The sequence below is a fragment of the Oryzias latipes genome, chromosome 16 (genome assembly GCF_002234675.1).
Source record: "Oryzias latipes chromosome 16, ASM223467v1".
Taxonomy (NCBI): domain Eukaryota; kingdom Metazoa; phylum Chordata; class Actinopteri; order Beloniformes; family Adrianichthyidae; genus Oryzias; species Oryzias latipes.
Window position 1 is genome coordinate 10,484,828 of NC_019874.2, and position 23,805 is coordinate 10,508,632.

The window sequence follows — 23,805 nt, forward strand, 5'->3', positions numbered from 1 at the left end:
AAACACGATGACTGAGGCACAGTCGTAACATTTCAGTAACTTTAGATGGTAAACAAACAAACAAGCTTTGGACTATTGTGTCTTGGAGAGAAGGTTAAGTCCATTAACCGAGGCTCAGTGATTTCACTCGTACAATCTGTCTGGTAACTCAAAGAAGCATCTATTTTTAGATTTAGGAAGGGGAAGGACCAAAGCAAGGTGAAACAAACAAGAGAAAGTGACAAGGCAGAACACAGGACTGGACTCAGATGCAGAGCTTAAGGATTTAATTTCTTGAATCAAGAGAAGAGCTAGCTTTGGCAGGTGAAAGCACATGACAAACAGGCACAGGACAAAGGGAAACACAGGCTATAAATACATGAGGAGGGGAGGCACAGGTGGGAATGATCAGGGATGATGAGGCAGACACAGGTGTGGGGAGCAGACACAGCAGGAAGGGGAAGGTCTGGAACGAGAGGTAGGTTAGACTTTCAAAACAAAACAGGAAACCCCACACGAGACAACAGGAAACTTGACGAGACATGACAGAAAGTCCAGTCAAAGTAACAATTTTTTGAGTGATGTTTGACACCTGTGGGATACAAAAGCATCGTTCTTTGTTAGATTTTTGTTTTATGCGGCGGATGTGCTGCATGTAGGCTTATAATGTGGTATCATTAGTTTATTTGGGAGTGAGAAGTAATTAAAAAAAGGGGGAAGTGTAAGACTTCTTTCTTTAAGGCAGAAAAGAAAAGCATTACTGGAAAAGATATGAGAAGGGAGGGAGCGTCGCGGCTACCCGCCTCTCTTTCTAAGAGCATTAACTCTGGGGTGTTCTGATGGTGACGGGGCTTGTCAGGGTCAGATGGCTGCTCAGCCTGATTAAACCAGCTCAGTCAATCCTCAGCTCGCCACTCGGCTCTGCTGCAGCAGAGAGGACCTGGATACAGGCACATGCCACATTAGTGACCACCAAACTGGACTGAAGTGACTGGGAAAGGTGAATAGTTTAATATTCTAATGGAGAAAGCTGCCTCCAAAAGGCTCCACATTCTGTTTTTTAGACTGCTATTTTCGCTGCTTTACAGAGGAGAACTCTAAAATTAGATTTAGTTTTAATGTGGCAGAGCTGAACTTAATTTTGAGTTTGGAGAGGACACCAAAGAGCTAAGTGGTAAGGAGAAGCACTTTTGTTTGTTTAGTAACTGGTTCCCGTTCCCCCATATTAGTATGCCTATCAGATTCTGCAATTTAAAAAAAATAATTTGATGGATAAATACCTGCGGTAAACATTTAAAGAACTGCAAGAGATTGCTGTTACTCTAATCACTGGACTTGTCTGGAGCAGGCAGACGACAGGAAGATAGGAGTGTGCTTGCACTGGAGACAGTTGTTCCCTCAAAAAAACAAACAAAAAAAAAAAAAACTGATGTGTCACAGAATCAGCTGCTAGTATGGATGGAGCTATAAATACCGGTAGGGATTTAGTGTCTATGGCGGTTTACTATAACAGGCAGTCAGCTGGTTGCATATCAGCACTTACACTGTTGTGGGGCTGCTGCTTCTGCAGGACTTTGGTGTAACTGCTTGTCGGTGTTTTTGATTTCCCTTTTCAACAGCCGAGGGGTAAGAGAGAAACTTGATTTAATTAGATTTTTAATATTAAACATCTTCTTTGAGCTTGATGTCAGTATAGGTTTTGGCTGGTGTGCAATTTATCCAATCAGAACTTTTGATCGGTAGAGTTTGTTGTCATTCACCCTTTAGTTTGAAAATATTATAGATTTCGTAAGACCATTTGAAAACATGCACTTAGATCAATGCTTTTATGTCATTGTGTGCTGACCAGGCCTGGATGTGGCCAACTTATTTTACTCAGATTCAAAGTTTGGAAGGACATCTGAACATCTTTTCTTTCTATGCAGACTTTGTCTGATTCAAGTGTCTTCCATAAACATAATTTGACAGAAAAACAGAATTATTTGTTCTTTTGATTTTCACAGATCGGTGAAATTTGTTGCTTCAAAGTTACTTGCTCAGTTTTTTTTTTAAAAGAAGTAGGAAATGACCAAACTTGTTACTTCTGTCTTGATTACTGGCAGCACATTTAGCTAATTATAGATTGTCAACAAGCCGGTTCAGACCACAGTCCTCTTGAAAGGAGAAGGAGTGAGTCTGTGTGTCAGGGGTGACCACAGATTATCTCCTGGCTTTTTACTGCTTGATTTTCTGAGGATTTGAACACATTAGTGAGTAGAGGGTGAAATCTTTGACTGAGATCATAAATCCTTGGTGTCCTAATCTCAAAGAGTCATAAATCTCAATCCTGTGTCCCTAAACTAGATAAATTTAGGGTTAAAAGCCCAATATTGATGTTTATGGGGATGAAATTCTTTCATCTTGATCATTTAAAAAGTTGCATGACAACATGTCCAAAACATCTACAAAAAATGTTTTAATAACATGCAAATACAATTCTGTGTTGTATTTTTTTGGGTTCTTCAATACATATTAAGTAAACACAAAAGGGTTTTTGAGATTAGATGTTTTACTTTGCCCTAGGATTAACCAAATGTGTTATTTGTATACCTATTCCTTTTTTACAGTTGATCACCTATTCGCTTGTTTTTATGTATTCAAGCATTAATTGGAAATATTGGATAAAATAAGTCATGGTCCTGGAACATACAGATTAATCATGTCAATAATGTCTGAACAGCTTCTTCATTTTGCAAGTCTTGTCATTTGAACATTTTATGTGCGAGTCACACATTTATTTACTTGTAAATATAGGCTGACAACATTCCTCTGAGGAAAACAATTGAAATATTTTTTAAATCAACATAACCTTGTTTAAAATGCTGGAGGTCACTATGTTTGTGTTTTTTCAGCTATTTCTGCCACTGAAGTAGAGGCCTTGTTTAAAATATCGCACTTCTAAATCACTATTAATTTGTTCATGTGTGTTTTGTGTTGCAGAACCGCTGGTTGATGGAGTTTGTGCGGCAGAGTGGTGACTATTGCCATGCTCAACACATTTAGACCCTGTCTGGAATGATGCAGCGCCATACAGTCCTGGGGTCATGAGCCCTGGAAGACCACTGAGCCTTACCATCTAAAACTGACTGCTCATGGGTTAACAAGTGGAGCCTTATCACAGACAACGTACTGGAAAGAAGAGGAAAGAGTGTGACTGGGAGAATTTAAGAAAGTAAATAAAAAACACTGACAATTGCAGAGCTTAAAATTCAGCTGATGCACAGTAGTGTTCTAGATCACAGGATACAGTCAACGGATGGGAGAACGAGCCGAATAAAAGGGCTACAACTCTGGGAAATTACATAATTTTATTATCAAAATCCTACGCCAGGCTCACCCGGAAGACAATTCTGAAGATACAGCAGTCAACTGCGACAGCTGGAACTAAAGGTGAGGAAAGACAGTCACAAGATCTGCTATTCCACTTGCTCGTGGTACTCTTGAAAGGTCAGAGCTTACTTTTAGAATGTACATTTGTAAGGCCCCAAACCAGAAAGAACAGTCTCTCTAAACTTCTTAATGGAAGAAAAATTTACAAAATAAAAGGCAATCTTGGAAAAAAAATCCCTGTCAGAATAGAATAAAAATATTAAAAAGATTTCAATCAAATAGAATTTATAAAGAAGGCGCAGCAGCAGTTAGTTAGTTCATTTAATTCTGTATGCAGCCCTGTGATCTGGCGATCTGCCCAGGATAAAATCAGCCAGTAGTCCAATTACTGTCCACCCCTCCAGCAACCCTCAACACGTCTGGATTTAAAAAGGTGGATGGCTGCAGATCAAGGAGTCTGTCCCTATGGACAGAAAAAAATACTCTGACATTTGTAAATACAAAACCTACAACTAAATAGATACAGTTCTGCTGCTACAAATTCAAATACAGTAAAACAAATAAGTCGTATTTCAAGCACCCACATTTAGACGTCTGCCTGCAGTTTACAAATAATCTTGCTTCTTTAATTGCTAAATTTAATCAACAAAGATTTGTATCTCGAGATTTACATCTTTATTTTAAATGTTGTATAAAGCAAAAGCAAACATCATTATGAGAGTTGTTGTTTAATAATTTCTCTCTTTTTTTTTTTTTTACTATATTTGGTCAGTTGTCACCTTCATATTAGCTTCAGGGCTAAAAGAAATTAAAAAAAATCCTTGATAACATCTTTGTGGTTTGGATAATATGTCTTTTTACAAACATGACAAACCCATAGACCAACAAAAGAATGACAAAGCAGAGCAGATGACCTGACAATGAGGGACTAAAAATCAGATATTTGAAAGCACTGAGGGTAATTAACTAAATGAAGAAAGCTGGGGTTGATTAACTTAAACCTGGAGTGACTGAATTGAGGATAACTCAAAACTTGACCAAAAACACAACTTAAAAAAACAAACTAAATCACAAAATCCCTACAATGTCTGCTTTTAATTTGAAAAGTTTGGAAAGAAATGGATTCACAAGCACAATTATATGAGTATCCTATGTTTCTTGAATAAAAGCGTAAGTTTTTCTTTCAAATTTGTCCTGTAACTACTACTTCTTTGGCTGACTGACTTTGCAAGTGGAATGTGGTAACTCCTGCATTGGTACTTTGTTATAATACGTTTATTCGTCTCTATCATTAACAAATGTAAAACTCAAAAACAGACTACATGTAGTTTTACATGCTGTGTCTATCGTTGGCATGTTCTCCAGTTTTCTCTGCAGTTTTGGCCTGAAGTTCCTCACTACCCATTACTCAGTGCACTAAATAGTCTATTTGCCAATTTGTAAGAGTGTTAGAAACTGCAATTCCTAAACCCAGTGCCCTAAAAATTTCCCAGAAGTCTTTGCAAAAACCTAGTGACCATGGATGGTCACTAAATTGGCAAATATAGACCACAATGCAATGTGTTATAATTATTTTTTTCTTTAGAAAAACAAACCATTGAAGCTTTCATTATCAGAACACAGTAGATTTCAAAAATAGTGTTTGTAAATAGGTCATAATTCATTTTGGGAAGTCGGTCATATCTGCCGTTTAAAAAAAAAAGTACTGAGCCAGGCGCCTGAATTGTTGTTAAAGTCCAGAGCAAGATAGTCCCGTACTACATAGTTTTTAAGTAGCTAGGAAAGGAATTGTGACATTGCCTTAATTTGCTAACCTTAACAAACTGCCTTGTTGATCAGTTGTATTGATTAAAACTTGCATATGCAATGAAGATTTGAAAAAGTTGGGAGGGCAACATCAGTCTATGTATTTGTTGCTGCTTATCATGGTGACATGGTGATGTATGGACAGCTCTCACAACCTATGTGACTTCATTTTGGTCTGACAACTTTATGTTGACTTGTAAAAGTCACAGGTCCTCCAGCAGTGTCAAAGGTTATGCAAGCCACCATGAACCGACCCGCTCCAGTTGAACTGTGCCACAAGAACATGAGATTCCTCATCACACACAACCCCACAGACAGCACACTGAGCTCCTTCGTGGAGGTAAGACATGGAGAGGGACCAGAGTGAGCAAATAACACACTTGGTAATGAATACTTCTATTTAAGAATGAGGAAGAATGATAACACAAAAATACAGCTCACAAATGTTGATTTTATGCATAAAATTCATTAAAATTACCAAATGTCATTTTATTGTTAAAATATATATTATTTTTAACAATAACATGACATTATTAGATGTATTTTAGTTATATTTTTAGATTTGTGGTTTGATGACGATGCATATTTGTTTTTAGAAATATGAAATACCAGCCCCTACTGATTGGAAAGTAAATCCTATAAAAGGTGTTTATGATCATCCAGACAGCACAAAATGTTTTTAAATAGGAAAGAGCCTTACCAGCAGTAAGCCAAAATTGGCGGTTCCTTTCAGAATTAAAGAAAAATTCACTAAAATTTGTATTTATGAATGACAATTTAAATAAGAATAAATCTAAAATTAAGAAACTCTACATTATGTAGATTATAAATTTCAGACTTTTTCTCAGAATTATGTTTTCTTGATAGAATATGGTAAAAGGGCTGATCACTTTTAATCCAGTTACATGTTACTATGTTTGAAAACAAACACACTATTTAGTCCTTCTGATGTAAAGAGGATTAATCACAAAGCTGTAATGTGGACTCTCTGCTCTAACTCTAAGTCCGTGTCCAGAAGGACAAAGCTAGGAATATCCTGTTGTTATAAAATGCAGAAGATTCTTGACTACTGATTTGAAAGCATTTACAGCTCATATAATGATAAAAAAAAGAAATAAAAGCATGTTCATTTGTTTCAAACTCCTAACTTCTCCTGTCCAGGACCTGAAGCGGTATGGCGTGACACTGTTAGTGCGAGTTTGTGACATCACATACGACAAAACCACCCTGGAGAAAGACGGAATAACTGTTTTTGTGAGGAAATAATCGCACAACACGCTTCAAAAATTCTGCAACCGTTCAAAAGACTGCAACAGTTTACTGTTTCCGATAGGACTGGCCCTTTGATGACGGTGCCGCTCCGCCTAATAAACTTGTTGATGACTGGTTGAGTCTCCTGAAGAAGAAGTTTCAGGAAGATCCAGGAAGCTGTGTGGCAGTTCATTGTGTGGCTGGACTAGGAAGGTGAGAGACATGAAGAAAAAACACACTGACACCGACAGGTTCATAGAATAAAACAGCAGAGTTCACACACACACACAACAGCTGATTGTAGAATGTTTGATTAGAGGGAAAAGAGACTAAAAGATAATGTTTCTAAACACATATAAAATGCATGAATGCATGCATTTTATATGCATGCAGGGCTCCTGTGCTGGTCGCTTTGGCTTTGATAGAAAGTGGGATGAAGTATGAAGATGCTATTCAACTCATCAGACAGTAAGTACATCTTAATGCAATAAAGCGGCTTACAAAGTATTTAGAATAAGCTATAGTATTTCATCCTTGAGTATAATCCATGTATGTATTTTAGAGGATTTGTTTTATTATTAAACACACCACAAAACGTTAATTCGAATCAGAACAGAAGGAATCTTACTTTTTTAGAAGGCTGGCTGCTAACCCGATCCCTATAACATCCTCTCTTGGTGCCTGAGTAGACTCTGGTAATAACTTTGGTTTATGTGACAAAATATTCTGTGAGGCAAACATCCTAAATGTGAGATTTTTCCCATATAAAATCACACATTACTTTATAAGGTGCATCATGATGACAAAGAGGTCAGAAAAGCTCATTTAAATGGCATAATCTCCCATTTATGTATCTGTAAACAAAAACCACGATTATGCATGACATCAATTTGAAGATAGAGCATAGAAATCATAAATAGCAAAGCATTAGACAAAATTTGACATCAGCAACACGATAAAAACGAGTAAGTAAATTGATTACTCAATGCAATGCAACTTTTTCTGTGACCGTGCCATAGATGGAGAAGCATGAAAGCATGAAACTGTTCTAAACTTTTGAGACCAAACCCAGCAAAGGCCTCCTGCAACAGGTTATTTACATCAACAAGCTGCAAAAGCCTTCCAGGGAATATGTGGGCTGAACTACAAACATCTAAAATATATATAGATATTTAAAAAAATTGTCACTGCACAATACTGGAAAAAAACACAACAAATGGGTGTTTTAATGTGACATTTAAAGAGAGTTGGTAAAGAGCATATCTGCCATTTACTCAAGATGTTACATTAAGACCATAATGCATTGAAAGAGTCACATTGCTTTCTTCCTAAATGTCTGTTTGCTTTTATTTCTTTCTTCTTTTGTTTCAGGAAACGGCGTGGGGCCATAAACAGTAAACAACTTACATACCTGGAGAAATATCGATCAAAACACAGACTCCGTTTCAAAGACTCTCACACTCCCAAGAACAAATGCTGCACAATGTGAAAACGCTTTCAGAGGTTCATCTGTACACCCCATGTAAACATTCAAAACATTTACACTCACAGTAAAAAAAAAAAAAGATTCACAAATGGCTTTTGTCTTTCTTTCAGTTTCATCAGTGTCCTGGATAAATTTGTTATTTAACTTTCTCAAATCTGTTTCAAAGAAGCATGGGTGGAAATCTTTGTCATGGTCTGTGGATTTTTTATAGATAATTCAAGAATGCATACATCTGGAGTTGAGAACTGCGTCAATGTGTAGGACAAGGTTTACAGCAGAACACCAGTTCGGATGTACAGATATCTTATATAGTTTAAATCTCATCTGCACATCATTTTTAAACTCCCCAGGCCTGATTAACTCAAATTTTAAACTGAAAAAAGTAGGGTTTATTTAAGGATTTAGGGATTAATATAGTAATAAAAGCACAAAATTTCTCAAATAAAAATTTTGGTTATTTTACTTGGAAGTGTTGTGTTAATTTATTTGCTTTTCTTTATTTTAACACACACTTCACGATGGAATTTACTTTATGCTTCATGAATGGCACATGTGCACAAGTAATGCCTCTGACCATATATATATATATATATATATATATATATATATATATATATATATATATATATATATATATATATATATATATATATATATATATATATATATATATATATATATATATATATATATATATATATATATATATATATATATATATACATACATATACATATACATATGGTACATCTATACTCAAGCAGTTTTACTGTCATGTCCTGAACAGTTTGAAATTATGCGATGAGAACAGAAGAACACAACGATTAGTATATGCATGGATTTGCTTGTGTGACTGCCAATTTTGGAGCAGCATTGGACAAAGAAATTCAACTGAGCTGTCACGTTTTTATGTAAGGACAACTGTAAATGTCTGCATATAATGTTTGCATTGTTCAATAAAGGTTTTATCAACATGCCTGAAACTATTCTCTTTTATGTTTTTAACTTATAATACATTTATTTATTTTTGAATGGTTGTTTCCCTGAAGTGTGGTCTATTTTAGAAGAAGAACAAGTGTATTTATGTAGCAAAGTACTTTACATGGTATAATAAAAGGGAAACACATGTTTAACAAAATAGTTAAAGAAAGAAATTACATTTAAAAATATCTTAATAGAGTAGACACCGTTATCATTAATTTTTTTTATTACACTGATTTCAATTGTGCGAGAACCCCACATATTTCTCGCACATTTTAACATGTAGCTGTAGTACTGACTTCCGCTCACTAGGAGGCAGTCTTTCGGGTTTTAACAGTTTTTTTCCAATCAACTTCCGGTATAATTATTGGTTGACTGGTTGACTTGTGTCGCAGATTCGACACGAAAGTATGCAATCATAAACCAAAATGTGTGCGTAAACTATTGAAGTTGTGACTTTATTTAGCTATACAGGGATGCATTTTTCTTTGGAATATCAAATATAATTTGCCTCTTCATATACGTGGACCAGTATGGATGGACAACAAAGTGGTAAGGTTTGAGCTAGTTTTACGCCTATCTCGCGCGAATATGTTGTTGGTGAGATCCTTTGGATTTCAGGGAAAATATGTCTAGAATGTAAACATTTGTACCGCGCGTCTGTGCTGTTTAGAGTTTAGGTATTTATTTGTATGATTTTGCTCTGGAATCTTACTTTACAGTTTTTCTCAGTTGCCTTGGTGCATTTCACACAACAGAATTAAACTGTACAACAATAGTGCAACCAGACTACACAACATTATTTAATTATTGGGCACAAACTAGTGGAAGTTATTTTATGTTTATTTAATCTATTACTAATTATTACCGTCTGCTTTTGGGCACAAATCAATTGTTTAAGTACAAATCTCTGCAGAATGATTGTATTTGACTTGTTTGTGACCATCATTAATTTGTTTTTATCATGTCTGTCATAATAATCTATACTTGTACAGGCTAAATAGTAAATGCTTACAACTAATACTTGCATCATCCCACCCAAAATTGAACACGTCAAACATTTTGTGCATCCACAAAAAAAAAAAAAAACATTTTTATGGTGTTTACATGAAAATGTCCCTAAATAATTTTTTAAAGGTGAATCTCATAGACTGAAATGTCGTGTGAGAACTATTACCGGTAGGTAGTTGCAACCAATGATCAGCTTCTCCTATGTAATCTATTATCATTCTACATGTCAAAGGTTACCAGGTCATGTCCTTAAGCAAACCTCTTGTATGACTTTGATAGTACAGAGCGAACTGCACTGACCAAAAATATAAACGCAACACTTTTGTTATTGCTCCCATTTTTTATGGTATGAACTCAAAGATGTGAAACATTTTCCACATACACAAAATAACTCTAATAATTCTTGGCTCACAGCAAGAAGGCCCCAACCGGCCTCACAATGGCAGACCACATGTAACCACACCAGCCCAAGACCTCCACTCCTTTCAGCATATCCACCTCCAAGATCGTCTGAGACCAGCCACTCGGACAGCTGCTGAAACAATCGGTTTGCATAACCACAGAATGTCTGCACAAACTGTCAGAAACCGTCTCAGGGAAGCTCATCTGCATGCTCGTCGTCCTCATCGAGGTCTCGACCTCACTCCAGTTTGTCGTCGTAACCGACTTGAGTGAGCAAATGCTCACATGCGATGGCGTCTGGCACGTTGGAGAGGTGTTCTCTTCACGGATGAATCACGGTTTACACTGTTCAGGGCAGATGGCAGACAGCGTGTGTGGCGTTGTGTGGGTGAGCGGTTTTCTGATGTCAATGTTGTGGATGGAGTAGCCCATGGTGGTGGTGGGGTTATGGTATGGACAGGCATATGTTATGGGCGAAGAACACAGGTGCATTTCATTGATGGCATTCTGAATGCACAGAGATACCGTGACGAGATCCTGGGGCCCATTGTTGTGCTGTACATCCAACAACATCACCTCATGTTGCAGCATGATAATGCACGGCCCCATGTTGCAAGGATCTGTACACAATTCTTGGAAGCTGAAAACATCCCAGTTCTTGCATGGCCAGCATTCTCACTGGACATGTCACCCATTGAGCATGTTTGGGATGCTCTGGATCGGCGTATACGACAACGTGTTCCAGTTCCTGCCAATATCCAGCAACTTCGCACAGCCATTGAAGAAGAGTGGACCAACATTCCACAGGCCACAATAGACAACCTGATCAACTCTATGCGAAGGAGATGTGTCGCACTTCATGAGGCAAATGGTGGTCACACCAGTCACTGACTGGTTGTCTGAGTCCCCTGACCCCCTCAATAAAACAAAACTGAAGATTTCAGAGTGGCCTTTTCTTGAGGCCAGTCTAAGGCACACCTGTGCAATAATCATGCTGTCTAATCAGCATCTTGATATGGCACACCTGCGAGGTGGGATGGATTGTCTTGGCAAAGGAGAGCTGCTCACTATCACAGACTTAGACAGATTTGTGAACAATATTTCAGAGAACTGGTTATTTTGTGTATGTGGAAAATGTTTCACATCTTTGAGTTCATACCATAAAAAATGGGAGCAATAACAAAAGTGTTGCGTTTATATTTTTGGTCAGTGTAGTTTGTACTGGATAACCTGCATAGATTACATAGGAAAAGATGATCTGGATCATGTGGGAAATGAAGGCTTCACAATGGCTGTGGTTGGTCATGGGGTGCTGCAAAATGTTGGGAGAACCTCTATCAATCAATTCAGTTATTCAGACATTTTGTCGAGAGAACAGGTGAGCAAACTGTAATGTAGGGTTATCCAGCACAAACTAGTTTGCTCTGTACTGTACCAGGCAACCTTTGGCATTTAGAATTACAATTGACTACAGCTATAGCTCACATATTAGTGGCATAGTATGCTGCAATGTAATAGTAAAGACAACACTAACACTTTCATTGACATAAATACTTGCTTTTGAAGATCAAATTATCTCATCAAATTATAGATCAAATTATCTTTTTCGATTAAAGGATTTGCTTCTGAAGCATAATCTATCAATTTGGAGCATCTGACTTGCTTTCGTGCAACTGAATTCATTTTGAGAAAGTGACTCGCCTTTGCGGCTCATCTAGCATACTTTGCAGTTTGCGCTTGGTGGTGGTGCAAACTTTAATACTGTTGTGGGAAATGCACCAAAGTGACTGAGAAAAACTGTAAACAGCTGTTGAAAACAAGAAGAGGCTCACAGGACACCTAAAAAGGCTTGTTGATAGTGTTAAGCTGAGTGGGATGATAGACACTAACACTTCTCTTTTTTTTTTTTGGACAGAACCCTATTAAAATAGAAAATCGACATAATGGTTTGGTAAAATATGTTTTTATATTAAAAATAAATCACTTTTACATAATGTCAGTGTACTAGTTGTGAAATACAGGATTTCCTCTCAAATAAAGGTTGTCTACCACTGGGAAGATCTTTTAAATTGAGGGAATAACTAAAGTATAAACAGCTCTTCAGTTTTAAAAAGGAACAAGTCGTTTTTTTTCTTTACATTTCTTAAACATTATTATAATTGTTGTTTATGATGTTGTTGAAATGTTTTTTTTTTTTTTACAATTACTATTGTTTTGATTTATTAAAAAAATGTAATTTACACTAAACGTTCTGATGAATAAATGTATTGAATGGATCTTTATTCCTTAAATCCATAATCCATTTACTGTCGAAGTAAATTCCTTTGAACTCTTCCAGAAAAAAGTTATTTCAGTTAGTTTAGAGTGAAAAAAAAATAAATATTGACATTTTTGATCTTTCCATTCTTGTTCAGTTTCTATCACTAGAAATGTAAAAAAAAATTTTTTTTTGACCGAATGAAATTTGTTTTGAGTGGAAACTATATACGTATTCAATATTGAATGGACATGAATCATGAGCTGAAACAAATCATTATGTGAGCTTTGGGATCAAAATTGATCTATTCCCACAGTTTGAAGCTTGTATATTGGATGAGATTGTACAGGGCTGTGGGCTTTTCTTCCACACTACAAAGACAGGCCTCTTAGGAATAAGTCAAAAACTTTCACCCCATTGAAAGATTTTTTTTAAATAAACAAAAAGAAAATCTGCCAGTGGAGTAAAAAAATGGTCCTACCTAGAATGTCGCCAAAGCCCTTTGTCTGTGTTACACACCTTGAATTGTCTCATAGGTTACAAACTTGTGCTGTTTAGGAAACACTTGGCTGAATATTCGACTCCACATGCGGAGGAGCATTTTTGAGAATTTTTGGGGTAACATACAAAGTGGTTGAATCATCATCTTTTGTTTCTCCTCGTCTTTACAGCTGGTTCTGTGTACATGTGTCGTCTGTGCAACCTCTTCTCTTCAAGTCGTTCTCAGCTGCTGGTCCATTGTTCCAAGCTTCACTCTCAGCAGGAGTCTCCAGATGACATTATCATTGCACTTCAACCTCTGGTAGCAGGTGAGAGTCCTAAAGCATCGAGCTAGTTCCCTAAAAATACCGGTAATCGCTCTACAAATGTTATTATGAAGAGTAAAAATTACACTACATTTTAGCTTGATCAAACCCATTAAAAGAAGTTGTTATCGAGACACTTTTGGGATGAAGATGTAAGAAGATAGAACTTTAATTGATCCCACGACAGGGAAATGGCTTAGAAAAACTAGAATGCAGCAGAAAAACTACAAAACTAGAACATGACAGTTTGAAAACTCGTTTTTTTGTGAGACATACTGTTTTCATGAAACTACTTGAAGCAATTTGATCGTATATGGTAAAGACATTTGTCTTTATAGTGTTAGGGTAGTTAACCCCCTATAAAATACCGGTAAATAATCCACAATCTTAGTGTCTATTTTCCTGCAGATGGGGAACTACACATACAGTATTGGCAAAAAAAATAATACTAATAGGATGGCATGTCTTATAATGTCACTCCATTCATCCACGAGACAGTTGTACACAACTGAGCACATTTCCGTAATTATTTTGTTTATTTCCCGGTGTACAAAAGGTCCGGTGAAGCGAAAGCGGGGACGACCAAAAGGCTCCACGAAAAAGAAGCACACTGATTTAACAAAAGGCACAACAGACTCCAAACATTGTGCTGAACATAATTTGAAAGAAAAAACTACCAATACTACAAATCAGGAGGAAGAACAGCCACACCACTTCAATAAAGGTAGTACTGCTGCCATCAACGAGCAAACCAACATTTTTTCCTTTGATGATTTTTTTTTTTCCAAACAGATTAACTTAGATGACGTACACAGGTTTACTGTTGGGTATACTTTATGTTTGTTTATCTGGTGAAAAATGCTTGAAGTTAAAAAGCTCATAAAGCTGATATTGGAATTTCTTGTTTGTCTTTTACTTAATTTACCTAAGCACTTAACCAAGTCACTTTAAAACCAGTGTATTGGCCAGTCTAGATGTTATGCTGGTACTTTTGCACCCGGTATGATTTAATCTTTCAAAAGATGATGTTTTTTTCTCTTTAGTAAACTTTTATCCATGTACAATTGTGTGTACATGTGAATTCTCATTACTGTGTTCTGACTGGGTTTGCTTTCATCTGTCGAGGTGAAAGTCAGGCTGGGATCCTGTCTCTGGAATGCCCAAACTGTCACCGCTCATTCAGCAACAAACGACAGATCTCGAAACATATCTGCATGAAAAATGAGGATGAAGAGGTGGAGAAACCAAGCAAGGGTGAGAAAATGGAAACATCTGAGTATCAGCAACACGAAAGACAATGGCTATGTCCATATTCACTCACTACACCCCAGTAAGCTCACTATAGCCTATAGGGTATTTGCCTTAAGCAGGGGTGTCTGAATCTTCCATTTCAAATCCAGTGTCCTTGAAACTTCTCAAAAGTCTCCGGATTTATGAATATAGAACATGATGCATTGCCTTTTAATGATTTCTCATTTAAAAAATGTATTTCAAATTATTTTTAAAAAATAAATCATGCACGTTTTTACATCAAAATGTAGCTTCTAGATTAACACATTAAACTGAGACATGGCAAAGCCTTGCAGTATGATTAGCTTGATCCAAAAATGTCAGGTTAAATAAACAGATTTTTTATGTCATAACCATTTATACTTGATGGGGTGTCTTTCAGTCTGTTCTAAATAATATTTCTTTGATGTCCATGCAGATACGAGCAGCATAAGAACCAAGAAAAACAACCAAAATTGTGTTTCTGCGGGTGAAAGCCTCAGAAATGGGCCAACAAATTCTGTCATCAGTGTTGTCCTGACTGAAGATGAGATGCTTCCAGGTCAGTTTAGGAGATTTCTAATTAATGCTCATGTTCAAAATAAGATCTATTTTTATTTGTACCACAGATGTTTCTAAAATGGTTCCATTAGAGCGTCCCTCAGCAGAAAAAGAGCCCACAACCGCCAAAACTCCTCACCAGGTGAGCAAAATCTTTAGTTATTTTTTCTTAATTTACAGGAAACACAAATGCACCAGAGATGGTTTTGTTTAGCAGCTGCTTAGCTATTAAAAGCCAAATAAATTGCCTAGATAGATAGATATAAACTTTATTAATCTCCCAAAGGAGAAATTCAGGTGTCCGGTAGCAAAACACACAACCACACACAACAAACAACATTAAAAAGACAGTTCACAAAATAATATCAGTTCATATCAGGCAGGTTCATTAAACAGCCTGATAGCTGTAGGGACAACTGAGTTCTTAAAGCGCTCTGTCCTATTTTAGATTTTAAAGAATCTTTTAAAAAATTAAGCAGACATTTTCAACCTTTTTGCTAAAATTATGTTATATTTAACAACTTTTTCCTTTCATAATTTGGGATTCACATAGAACACAGCACATATTTTCATAAAGAAAAAAATTTGGTCAACACTCCGTGTTTACAATCTAGAGATCCAAAAGCATTTTTAAGAATGCTGTTGGAGAAGTTTATTAAGTTAAACATTTTTAGCATATACAGTAAATAAAACATCTGCGATGAAATGTTGAAAGATTGCTATGATTTATGTCTATTAAACCTTATCATGATATTCTAAGTTTTTCTTTATTTGGTGTTTGGGTTTAGGACCACAACAGAGAGACTACTGTCTGTAAAACTGGAACAGACCAGGAGATACAGATAAGGTAGTATTATATGTTTACTGTAAATTAGGAGTGTAATGGTTCATTTTAAGGATGATTTGATTCGATGATCGTGGTTGCTGTTTTTATTTACTTTCGATTTTGGTTCATTTTGAATGATTACATTCTATCCGATTCACTGACCTAAAATCAATGCACTACATCTTTAGCCAAAACTCCAACCAGTGTGACTCAGATCTAAATACCTGGATACTGAACAGGGCAGGTGAAGTTTTTTCTATATTCCTTGTATTTCTTGCAAGATAATAAAGTGTAAATTAAATATGTGAACAACTAAATAGGTGAACAAGAATTATGTCAAATCCATTTAGTTTCATAAAGTTCAGCCAACTGTTTTTTTTCCCACATCAAAATAATACCAACAAAACATTATTAGAAAGTTTTACTGCTCTATATGGTTACGTCTTTAGAAATTTTTCATTAGACTGTAATGATGGTTTGATCATTTTGTTTGCTGGCCTCACATGTGTGTTGTCCGCTGTGATGCACTTCGTAGTTTTTATGTTATAGTAAAATAAATGTACCATGTCTCAATCCATATGGTATTTTCCAAGATCGATTTGATTATCAATTTATGTCATTTTCAAATGATTTTTAATGGTATACAGTGACCCAAAAATGTATTTAGTCAGCCACCAATTGTGCAAGTTCTCCCACTTAAAAAGATGACAGAGGCCTGTCATTTTCATCATAGGTAAACCTTAACTATGATAGACAAAATGAGACAAAGAATCCAAAAAATCACATGGTCTGATTTTTATAGAATTTATTTGCAATTTATGGTGAAAAATAAGAGATTTCTGTCTCTCACTGACCTGTAACTTCTTCTGTTATAAGATCTGGTTACCTGTATTAATGGCACCTGTTTGAACTGGTTATCTATATAAATGGCTCTCGAGGAGATCTACATGGAGGAATGGGCCAAAATACTAGCAACAGTTTGTATAAAGCTTTTAAAGACTTACGAAAAATGTTTCACAGCTGTCATTACCAACAAAGGGTATATAACAAAGTATTGAGTTAAAATTTTGTTATTGGCTAAATACTTATTTTCCACCATAAAATAAATTCTTTAAAAATCAGACAGTGTTTTTTTTCCTCATAGTTGATGAAAATGACAGGCCTCTCTCATCTTTGTAAGTGGGAGAACGTGCACATTTGATGGCTGACTAAATACTTTTTTGCCCCACCTTAGGTTGATTTAATTCTGCCTCAGAAAGATCATTCTAGTTGGATCATAGGAATAGAAATAGATTAATCATTACACCCCTACTGTAACTACAAAATAAAAGTGCAGTATATGAAACAAAAGAAAGTTAAACAACTTTTCTTTTTGTCGTTGTAGTGATCACCTGACTTCTACTTTGTCAACCAGCAAAGGCTTTCAGGAATATTCCTTAAAGCAAGAAGCTTCCAGGTACTTAATGAATATTTACACATTTATGTGGTATTTTAGCTCTTCTGTATTTTTGAAGGGTTAAAGCTAAGCGGAGTATTTATATGATTGGATAACTTTTCTTATCTCAAGAGTCATCAATCCTGATTTTTTGGTTTTAGTCAGAAGTTTTATTTTCTCCTATCCTGCCTCTCAGTTTACCTCAGAGCGTGTTAAAGATCTTTGCGTGTCAGTTCTGCAATAAGATCTTCAAGTTCCGACATTCGCTGGTCGCCCACCTGAGGACGCACACTCAGGAAAAACCCTTCAAGTGTCCACACTGTGACTATGCATCCGCCATCAAAGGTAAACTCTGGAGAAACATTGCACTTGTAAGCGCATATAAACCAAGGATGTTAGCTGGAAACATGTAAAGACAGCCTTTCATTTTCATCCTTTTGTTTTTTTCAAAGCGAACCTGAACGTTCACCTGAGGAAGCACACAGGAGAGAGGTTCACCTGCCCGCACTGCTCCTTCAGCTGCCTCAGCCCAGGACACCTTAAGGTTCATTCATCACCAAGATTAAGTTAAAATTCAGGAACTGAATTGATCCGTTTATGTAGTTTGGACCATCAAATGTCTCTCTAAAGTTTGATTTGATTTTATAGACTGAATGCACATTTCAAAGACCGCTAGAACTTTAAGTTTCCTTTAACACAGGTCCACATAGAGCGAGTCCACCTGAAAATGAAGCAGCATTGCAGCTTCTGTGACAAGAAATACTCCGACGTGAAGAACTTGCTGAAACACATGGAGAAGCATCACAACCTGAAAGACACAGCTGTGAATCAGAACTACCAACAGCTGAGGTTTGTTTCACAGCAGAGGCTTTTAAGCTGAAAGGGGAAGTGAAGGAAATGAATGTGGATTGGTTTAAGGAACTCGCTTGCCGGTTTTCTTAGATTGTGTCAAACCAGCACATCTGACCTCGACATTTATTATTAATATATTAATATTTTTTATTTATTTTTGTAAAAATTACATTCAAAAGACTTCGGAAATCATAAGTTAGACAACAATTCAAGCTATGAGGACATCAATAAATAAAAAAGTGAAATGATCAGAAAAAACTAAAAGCAGCAAAATATGTTTTAAACTTTTATCCCTTGTGTTATCCTATGGGGTCCAGATGACCCCACCCTTACATTGACGTGTTCTCCCTACCATGACAAAGGTGGATAAAGGTGAAGTGGATTTCATGTAATCCATGGATACCAGTGAAGTTCAGAAATCGTTGAAGAAAAAAGGTTCAGAGCACTGTCTTGTGGGTCTAGATGACCCAACTCCCAATGTTAAAGTGCCTAGGATAGCACAAGGGTTACAAGTTGTGATGTTTTTGGCTGTCCCGTCAAGCCACAGTCTCCAAATCTCACATGAGTAATAGAAAACTGTTTTCCCCCCCAATGAATCCATAAATCCTTGATATTCTCATTGGTTGTCTTCATCTAGGTCAAAAACTCGTCAGGGTCTCAGGCAGCTCCTGTACCGATGTCCCACCTGCAACCGACGCTTCAAAAACCAGCTGGAGCGAGAGCGCCACCTGCTGATCCATGGACCCCAGTGCCCCTTTGCCTGCTTACTCTGTAACCATACTCTAACCAAGTTTGCCGCTCTAGCAGCTCATGTCAGGAAGCACCTCTTCATCTATGTGTGCTGCGTGTGCAAGGAGAATCTGGTCAGCTCTCACAGACTGAAGGATCACCTGGAAAAGTCTCATTCTGAGCTGGACAAAGAGCAAGCTTTTATCAACTCCATCAACATGAGCTACTACCTGGTTCCACCTGACGGAGGTGAAGGGAGTGAGGAGGGCAAAGACTTGAGTGGGGAGACGGTAAAGGAGCACAGTGTGGTTCAACACGATGGAAAACATCCTGCAGAAGAGCAGGAGTGGGAAGCTGGGGAGAAAAATCAGCTCACTCACGAGACAAATGAGGAACAAACTAACACTTTAGAAAGAAACACAGAAGATGCACAGGTAAAGGAAAATGAGAAGAAAAAAGAAGAAGAGGGAAAAGAACTATGCGCTCAAGCATTAACAGCAGAGAAGATCCACAACTCAACACGTACCTCTGCAGCTGACAAACCTGAAGAAAACTGTCCACACGTGGAGGACAAAACTCATGAAAACAGTCATGAGTCTGCAGTGAACACGCGTGCACATGAAAACACGCACACATCTGCGTCACCTGGAGATTCAAACTCCTGCTTGAATCTGGACTCAAACCTTTCCGATCCACAGGTGACTAAAAGCCAAACCGATGGTCCTGTAGATTTGCTTAGTTAGTAATATTGTTTTTTTTAAGTAGGTGCCTTTGTAACAGAAATGTGTTCCTTTCTAATGAAACATTTCTAATGAAACATTTCTAACGATGTTTTACATACATCTGTAGTTTTACTATTGATTTATTTAGTTTATAAACAAAAATTCCTAATGTATGTGGGAATTTTTTTTCTGTTAGACTTATTTGTATTATTTCATTTATGTGGTTTTTCAGTAAATCTCCTATAATTTTACAATAATTTCAGTGCAGGGGCACTTTTATGTGTTCTTTTGTTTTATTTGATTCAATCTTTCTCTTCTCCTGTTGTATTCTTTGTCCATGTTTACTGTGTTGGTGATGCTTTCTTTTATTTTGAAAAGGTTTTGGAGGATTTCCCTCGGAGCGCATTCAAGGAGGTGTTTTCAACCCTTTCAAAGACAAAGCTCGATATGGAAACGTTCCAGAAGCTTCGAAAGGTTTACGGCAACTTGGAATGTCAATACTGCGGTGAGAGGATGTTGCTTTGTGCATCATATGCCCTTCTAAATATTACTATGAACTGTCCCACGTTGTTTGTTTCACAGGTAAACTCTTTTGGTACAAAGTTAACCTGAACGTCCATGTGCGCACACACACCAAGGAGCATCTGCATTACTGTTCAGAGTGCAGCTACTCCTCCATCACTAAAAGCTCTTTGAAGCGTCACCAGATCCAGAAGCACGGTGACCTGCAGCTGCCGTGCCCCAGTCCTGGCTGTAAATATACGACACTTGACAAATACAAACTTCAAGCTCATTTGAGGGCGCTTCACGAACAGGTAACCAAACGTTGCTTCTTATTACTGCTTTGACAGATGCGTATCTGCTTCTACTGCTGATATTAGTCTTAGTTTCGTATTTGTTGGACTTTCTTCTGTTTCCAGGTGAGCAGAGCAACATGTCCTGTCTGTAATCACAGTTATCCGGAGCACAGACTAAAACACCACATGAAATCCTCCCACCCTGGTAAATATAGCAGGAAGGCAGTTGTGCATCTAAAATTTTTGAATTTTTCTTTGAACACATCCTCTCCATGAACCAGTTCTTTTTCTTTCTATAGCTGTGTTATATTTTTGTATCATTTTAACCCTTTTTTTTTTTTTGTGTGTCTGTGTGCATCCATGTTTTTGACAGACAAAGTTCCTGTTCGCGGCTCAATGGTGCAGCGAGCCGTGAAGTGCCCTTACTGTGACTCCTACTTCTTAAGGAACAGCAGTGATTTTCAGCAGCACATCTGGGCCCACCAAGGTGCGACAACAGCCCCGCTCTCAATCCACATCCAAATATGTATGGTGGTGATAGAGTTTGAGTTTTCGCACCTCCTCAATATCGTCCACAAAACAAACAATTAAAATGTGTAACAAGCAACCTCCCAGTCACATTACAGAAAGCAGCGGCTTGTCTGTGAAGTTCTGTGCAGCAGTTTTTCAGAAAACTTTTAGTTTTTTTAACAGTTCTTCTGCATTTGCGTCCTTACCTTACCTCTGTTCATAATAAATATAATGAAGCTACTGCTTTCTATTAGTCCTGCTTCCTTTTTGCAGTATAGTTGCAAACATAAATGGCAAAATAATCCCAAAGGGGATTCACCTCTTCAACCAGAAGCTAATTATTGGAATGTGCCATGATTTAATGGATAGGTATCACATTGAAATGTGAAGTCATTTGAATTCCAGCTGCTTATAAACATTATTTTTCTTGCAGTCTAACACTCACTCATTTATCGTAAAAATATTTGTTCACAAATGTCTCTTAAAAATGACACTTTAATATTAGTAAACTGTTTCTTTTGAGTTTTCAAACACAATATGCCACAAGTAGCTTATTAAACACAGAGCATCCTTAAATGACATCATCTGGTTGGTTGGTTGACCTTTTCCTAAAACCTATTTCTTTAGTCAAAATTTTTTAATCTAAATTTTTGTTTGAGCAACAGGTTTGAAGCCGTACGCCTGCGGCATGTGTGACTACTCGAGCCGCAGCCGCAGCAACCTGAAGACCCACATGAACCGCCACAATGTGGAGAGGCATCACCTCTGCGATCTGTGTGGGAAGAAGTTCAAAACTAAAATCACTTTGAAAGGTCACAGACTGAGCCACACAGATGAAGGTATCCAGCATTGCTGTTGATGCTGTCCTACTCTTGATGAACATTTGACACATCCATCTATATTACACTGAAAGTAATGATTATGTGTTTCCAGGAAAGCAGTTTAAATGTTTGGAGTGCGACTTCACCTCCATCTTGAAAGCATCTTTACTGAGACACATGGAGCAGCATGCAAAATTTAAGGTCTGAAGTAACACTGATATGTATTCTTAATCAATAAACTTATGGGGTTATTCTAACATTTTGTATATAAATGACTAGAAAACCATCTTTCGTGTTAAAATATGTTTTTACTTCACTGACATTCTGTAAGTGCTTGGTAAGTGCTTGGTTAATGATACAGTTTCCAGTTAAAGATGGATATTTTCTTGCAGTTTTCTTGTCTGAAACTCTCTTTGTGGGTCTGTTTTCAGCCTTTTCGTTGTGCGCGTTGCCACTACTCCTGTAACAGCACCGGTGCCCTGAAGCGACACTACAACATGAAACACCCGCATCAGACTTATGAGAACGCTGGACCCGGACTGCCCAACAGTGACATCCTGAAAGAGCAAGGTCCCCACTCCTTCATTATTCCCAAAGTAACTTTTCATTACAAACATTAAAACATTAGTTAGACCAAAGAAGAAGAAAAAAAACTTTCAACACTTCATTGGTAATTCACTTTTGCGTCTCTGTCTTTAGGTGGTATGAAATGTCCTGAGTGTGAGTTTGTCTATGGGACAAAGTGGGAGCTGAACCGTCACCTGAAGAGCAAACACAATCTTAAAGTAGTTGAAGGCCCTTTGGAGGTGAAAGCATTGTGTGCTGCAGGGGGTTTAGCTTTGTTTGTCATGGACAATGTGTCTGATGAAGCTTTTATTGCATGTATGCAAATGCAGGTGGAGACTCAGTACGTATCAGTGGAAGGAGAAGAGCACCTGACAGAAGCACCTGTAGCAGTACTGGAACAAAATGGTAACATCTTTATAACTCAACAAACAGATCCTTGTTAAGCTGTCAGACATGTTACATGGGCCTTTAGTATAATGTATTTTATGGATGTTTTTACTCAGAACTACATTAATGTGTGTGTTTTTATTTCAGTTAACATCCATCAAGTTGCTGAATTCAGCTCAGAGACTCAGGACGCAGTCACATCCATGGTTGCCATGGGTCCAGGCACTGTCACTGTCGTACAACAGGTAAATAACGGGACATTACTTTGGTAAAAACAAATGCTGGGAGAAAGTGTTAATGTTGAGCTGGGTCGGAAGTTGCAGGTGGCTGGAGAGCAGGAGGTCACCGAATGCAGCGACCAGCTGATGGTGGTCAACGCAGACGGGGTTCCGGAGGGTAACCAGGTTATGGTGGTGGAGGACGCTCACGGCCTTGAGGCTCTGACGGTCTTAACTCAGGGAGAAAATACACATCACTATATTGTTTATGTCCAAGAGCAAACTGTAGAGATTAACTAGAAATTATGAAAATTTCAGCAACATGCAGAGATGAGTGTTAAGATCCTGACTGACAACAAAGGTTATCTTGTAAATGTACTTTTCTTTCTATTTGTTGCCATGAATATAAAACATGATTGTGTGTTTTTTTATTAAATTCTTTTTCAGTTTTTGAATATTTTTGTTGAAATATACTGAAATAAAGTATGTGGTTTTTCACTGCTTAGAGTTTTGTTTTTCATCAGACATCTATAACTTCCAGCTGTTTTCAGTGTTGAAAGTTTTTTTTGATTTATTTTAAAATATACTTTAGGTTGTGACACATCTGTAATGTAGAAGTAAATAGGAGAGGTTCAGGAAGACTTCAGTTGTGCTTTTGAGGTACAAAGAAGTTCAGTCAAACCTGACACCAATATACCTCTAAACCAAATCCTTTAGGGAAAAGAAAAACAACTACCAATGTTTGCATTCAGCATTGGATACA

General features: G+C 37.2%; 2 protein-coding genes across 8 annotated transcripts; both read left to right on the forward strand.

Annotated features, from left to right (window-relative positions):
- The first annotated feature begins 830 nt into the window (after positions 1–830).
- On the forward strand, positions 831–8,865 carry LOC101157004 (protein tyrosine phosphatase type IVA 3). 6 transcript variants are annotated; one of them, XM_011484971.3, is made up of 7 exons: positions 831–979; positions 2,959–3,408; positions 5,364–5,494; positions 6,316–6,408; positions 6,488–6,618; positions 6,799–6,873; positions 7,777–8,865. In XM_011484971.3, the coding sequence occupies exons 3-7, from the start codon at positions 5,387–5,389 to the stop codon at positions 7,892–7,894; spliced, it is 525 nt and encodes a 174-aa protein (XP_011483273.1). In that variant the 5' UTR covers positions 831–979; positions 2,959–3,408; positions 5,364–5,386; the 3' UTR covers positions 7,895–8,865. The 6 variants fall into 6 exon arrangements, with proteins under 6 accessions (XP_011483273.1, XP_004077722.1, XP_011483271.1 ...); XM_004077674.4 differs by having other exon boundaries at positions 832–979; positions 5,358–5,494; XM_011484969.3 differs by lacking the exon at positions 831–979 and adding an exon at positions 1,062–1,153 and having other exon boundaries at positions 5,358–5,494.
- Positions 8,866–9,213: 348 nt separating this feature from the next.
- Positions 9,214–23,547, forward strand: zfat (zinc finger and AT-hook domain containing). 2 transcript variants are annotated; one of them, XM_011484977.3, is made up of 23 exons: positions 9,214–9,424; positions 13,214–13,351; positions 13,905–14,072; positions 14,474–14,602; positions 15,057–15,179; positions 15,247–15,320; positions 15,967–16,025; positions 17,389–17,460; positions 17,636–17,784; positions 17,892–17,983; positions 18,140–18,288; positions 18,929–19,718; positions 20,121–20,247; positions 20,325–20,557; positions 20,663–20,744; positions 20,913–21,026; positions 21,715–21,888; positions 21,983–22,071; positions 22,302–22,440; positions 22,570–22,676; positions 22,767–22,842; positions 22,972–23,069; positions 23,148–23,547. In XM_011484977.3, the coding sequence occupies exons 1-23, from the start codon at positions 9,406–9,408 to the stop codon at positions 23,340–23,342; spliced, it is 3,396 nt and encodes a 1,131-aa protein (XP_011483279.1). In that variant the 5' UTR covers positions 9,214–9,405; the 3' UTR covers positions 23,343–23,547. The 2 variants fall into 2 exon arrangements, with proteins under 2 accessions (XP_011483279.1, XP_011483278.1); XM_011484976.3 differs by having other exon boundaries at positions 9,215–9,424; positions 23,142–23,547.
- The last annotated feature ends 258 nt before the right edge of the window (positions 23,548–23,805 follow it).